Genomic DNA, 4,818 nt, shown 5'->3' with positions numbered 1-4,818 from the left:
GACATAGTTTTTAACTTGAAATTCATTAACAGTTCTTTTACCATTGTCTTTCCTAGAAAAACTAGCATCTTTAAAAGTAGGAACATACACTTTAACATTTTTAGGCTTAATGGGAGTAGATTTAGATGTGGGTTCAGCAAAAGGCTTAAGACTAGACACATTTTCTAGTTTAACTTTAGACTCAACTAGGTCTTCTTCTAAGCCTTTAACCTTAACCTTGAGGAATTTATTTTCAATTTTGATCTCATCTACCAACTTGTTAGTCTCTTCGAGATTTACTTTTAAGTCCTTTTTGACATGTTCAATTTCATTCAATTTATTTAAGGACTTTTCAGTCATTTTTTTTATATTTTTCAACTAACTTGTTGGATTCCTCAAATTTAGCCTCTAATCTTATAGATTTTTTTGGCATATTTATAAGGTCTTTATAAAGCTTATTATATGGTTCTTGAAGGTCATCAAAATCACTTGAATTAATAATGAAAGTTCAATTACTGTGTAAAACACCAATGAACATTTAGACCCCCAAATATAAAATTACCAACACAACTTATAATCAAATAATATATGTATGAAAAATGAAATATAAGACTAGATCCAAATTGGTAACACACTCTAAACCATAAACTAACAACACAGCAGTAATTAAAAGGTAAAGAGAAAGGAAGAAAGATGCAAACACAGAAAAATACGAGTGTTTTCGAAGAGGAAACCGAAGACTCGGCGAAACCTCTCTGCCGCCCTCCAAGCGGAATAATCCACTAGAAATCAATTAGGTACATGTAGCAGAAGACCCCAAGCCTAATCTACCCAGTGCACCTAAGCCCTTCAAGCCTCTCTCCAACAAGGTTCTCGAACCTTGTCTTGTCTAGCACGGATCCCGCAACAGCTCCATGTTGCATCAACCAAAATGAATTGGTCCCTTCTGAATTGTTTTTTTTTTTTTTTTTTTTTCCTTTAGAAGAAACAACAATTTTTTTTTTTAATTTTTTTTTAGAATTAAACAAAAAATGTTGATTTCACAGATGGGAGTTAAGAATCTTTAGTTTTTATTAATGTTAGATATATACTTTGTTATATGTAAGAAAATAGCATTTGTTAAATAATATTACAAACATTTTTTATGTGTGTAGGATATTCTTTGGATTTATTTATTTTCTAATTTATATTTAGCTTGGCCCCCCATAAATAAATTTTCTGGTGTATACAATGTTTCTCTTTTTTTGCAGATGAATCATTCTTGTGGAGTTGGTGCAACATTCAAGCACTTAAAGTTGAGGTTTTAATTCTAAACTTCCAAACAAAGAATTACACTTTACCTGACTTTGTGGAGAAAACAAATGAACTCAAGGCTTTGATAGTCAGTAATTATGGTTTCTTTCATGCTGAAATAAAAAATTTTCAACTGCTCTGGTCTCTACCCAATTTAAAGAGAATTAGGTTAGAGAAGATTTCAATTTCTTCCCTTTGTGAGACCCTTGTACCATTGAAGAGTTTAAGAAAAATATCATTATTTATGTGCAATATTGGTAAGGCTTTTGAGAATTGTACTAACAAGGTTTCATATGCATTGCCAAATCTAGAAGAGATAAACATTGACTATTGCAATGATCTGGTAGAACTACCTCTTGGGCTATGTGATATTGTCCACCTAAAAAAACTCTGCATCACCAATTGTCATAAGTTGGCTATACTACCTAAAGGAACTGGAAAGCTGGTGAATTTAGAAAACCTAAGGCTTAGGTCTTGTATTGATTTGTTAGAGTTGCCAGAGTCAATTAGAAGCCTCCATAAGTTAAGCATTCTTGACATATCTGATTGCCTAAGCATTAGCCAGTTGCCAAAACATATTGGTGAGTTATGTAATTTAAAAGTGCTGAACATGAAAGGGTGCTTGAAGTTACGTAATCCATTGCCAGAATCAACAATGGATCTTAAGCAACTAAAGATTGTGGTATGTGATGAAGAGAGGGCCAAGTTATGGGAGCCTATCAAGGAATTCCTCACCAAGCTTAAGATTGAGGTGGCTAAGAACGATATCAACTTGAATTGGCTTCTCAAGTAAGATTTTGAGAACCGTTTCTTTTTAGAAATTGTTGTCTTGTGGGTTTAATATGGTCATTGTCATATTTGTTGTCTTTCCTATTTCTTTGGTGTGCATGTTGTAAGCACCCCCCCGCCCCCCCCTTTTTTTTTTTTGCTTGGTTCTTATTTTTCAGAATAATTGACTTTTGTGTTGTAATCAAAACATAAATAATTAAGGGAAAGTTAATAAGAAACTTATGTTATTTCGTCAGTTTTATATGTATAGATGAGTTTGAACTTTGGAGGCCGATCTCCCCCAAGAAACTCATAAAATATCATTTTCACTCTGTTTTTTCTTAAGAAATCCAAATTAGGGAATTGAAATGTGTTGTATATACGAAAGCATCCCAAAGAAATGAATCCAAAAAAATGTGGAGAACTAATAGATAATAGAGTTCCTATTATCTATTAGTTAAAAAAGACTACAAAACACCATCTATATACAAAATATATAGGTTGATATTGACTTAAGCATCGGAGGCTCCCCTATTGGGCACAACCCGATGGTTTCTTCGACAAACTCTCTTCTTGCATATCTTAAAGGCTTGTCAAAAGCTATGGATTGGACGGTGACTCAATTGACAATTTTTAGATTCATCAGGTTGGTGCTGTCTGTGGGGGGTGATAAGTCATTGTTCTCTTCTCATGACAAAATATTACCTGTGGTCTCTTTATTCATAAGAGGTATGTGTTTAATGAAACACTATGCAATTATATGTTTAAATATGCTCCTTTAGATAAATTGCAGAATGACAGATTTTGGACCGTTAATCATAACAGTCAAGTGAAGGGCCTGAGAAGAGTACGAAACAAAATTAGCCAACTAGGCCACTGTCTCAAAGAGGCAAAAATCGAAGGGCCATTTCATTGGTCATCGCCGAACAACAAGGTAGCAAAAACAAAAGCACCCAGGATGACCTCGTCCCTAAAGGGAAGAAATACAACCTCGAAGGGACTTGAACGGATCACAACAACGTGGCCTAGATCTTGTACCCTCAAAAGAATGAAGCAAAATAGATCTAGCTCATAAACATGAAATATCATGTATTCATGTTAAACTTAAACAAAGAAATCCTAAAAGAGAAGAGCTCGTCAAGAAAACTTCAGCAATGAAAGACCAAGGTATGTGGCAAAATAATATCATGATCCAAGGTATCAAGGTAACTTATTTACGTCTTTCTTTTTAATATTCGTGTACATCTAATTAGTCTCTCAAAAAAAAAAGAAATAGCCACGAGAAATATTATTTTATTTGAACTAAAGGCATGTCGAGCTTGCAAAATTATTTACAAATTTGTATACATAAAAAATAAAAGAGAAATAAAACACGAGCAAGTTCTAGGACTACGTACATGCACCCACTTCATTATTATGCCTTGTATATTGAAAATATTGATATGAAAATTTTCAAAAAAACCCCCATCAAATGCATAAAGCACAACAATTTTGATGAATGTTAGGTCTCAATATATAAGATTATCAATATTCTTCGAACAAGAGCAAGCTTAGCAAGAGCTCAAAAAAATTAACTGACAAAAAGCGCAGTTTTGAATGAATTACAGGGGAAAGAATAAGAGAAAACATATTCCCCTATGCTACATATTCTCTTGATAATGTTTATGTACAATGATCAATAAATGTGTAACTCAACTCCTACCCCCAAGCAAATTCCAACTATTCACATGAAATATTATTGTCACAAAACTTATTTTTGTAGATGCTATAAAACTTACACCTAGTGATTTTTCATACAAAAATGTATGTACTAGTAGATGAATTACAAAAGAGATAAAGCTTTAGGATTACAAGAAAATAATTGGTCCAATCAGAATATTAGCCCAATAAGAAAAAGGCCTTACTAGGCCTGAAAGCTCGAAAATGTGTTGAAAACACAAGAGCTATTTAGACCCCCCAATTAAAGTTACGGCTCGATAGATTTTAACACTAACTTACTACAAAGTGCGGAATAGTGTAAATGCAAGCGGATGAACAAATAAACTACTATAATCCATAAACTAAGCAACACAGCAGTATAATGGAATATAAAAGAGTAGGGAAGAAGGATGCAAACACAGAAAACATCGAGACGTGTTTTCGAAGAGGAAACCGAAGAACTCGGCGAAAAATCTCTTCGCCGCCCTCCAAACAGAAATCGATCCACTAGACAATCAATTAGGATACATGGGTTAGCAAGAGACCCTCCAAGCCTAATCTACCCGATGCACCTAAGCCCTCCAAGCTCCTACTCCAACAAGGCTTCTCGAAACCATGTCTTGTCTAGCACCCCGGATCCCGCAACAGGCTCCATGTTGCATCTGCCATACCAAACTTCTTCCAATGCTTCCCAGCAGCACCAAAACGTCACACAGCACTCTCAAAGGGTGTGGTAAGTGTTTGGGCTATCAACCTCTCAATTGTGTGGAAATGGAGAGGGAAGGGTTGAGGAGATACCACAAGCAAGTGTATAGAGAAAGGTGGGGATGACAATCTCTAATTCCAAATGTGTTTGGCTAGGGTTTTCTCTCTGAAGCATTCCTCAACATTTGTGGGTAATGAGGGTATATATAGGATAGGTACAGAAAGTGTGAGTCAATCAGTACAGGCTGGCAGAACAGATTGCCTCGCGGGTGTCTCGCGGGAAGGCCTTACCCGTGAGATACTCGCGAGACACAGTTGTCTCCACCTGGCCTGACTCTTCGCATTCCAGCATGTGCATGGCACATGATTCATTTC

At 35.3% G+C, this 4,818-nt stretch overlaps 1 protein-coding gene across 1 annotated transcript in view; it reads left to right on the top strand.

Annotated features, from left to right (window-relative positions):
• Nucleotides 1-2,296, top strand: part of LOC112040527 (probable disease resistance protein At5g66900) — a 25,106-nt gene extending 22,810 nt beyond the window's left edge. The window contains 1 exon segment of the mRNA XM_024073413.2: nt 1,230-2,296. Coding sequence (XP_023929181.2) covers nt 1,230-2,065 — 836 coding nt within the window. The 3' untranslated portion in view covers nt 2,066-2,296.
• The last annotated feature ends 2,522 nt before the right edge of the window (nt 2,297-4,818 follow it).

The sequence above is a fragment of the Quercus suber genome, unplaced genomic scaffold (assembly GCF_002906115.3).
Source record: "Quercus suber isolate HL8 unplaced genomic scaffold, Cork oak 2.0 scaffold_92, whole genome shotgun sequence".
Taxonomy (NCBI): domain Eukaryota; kingdom Viridiplantae; phylum Streptophyta; class Magnoliopsida; order Fagales; family Fagaceae; genus Quercus; species Quercus suber.
Note: the sequence above shows the minus strand (reverse complement) of the source record. Positions and strands in the feature narration are given on the sequence as shown.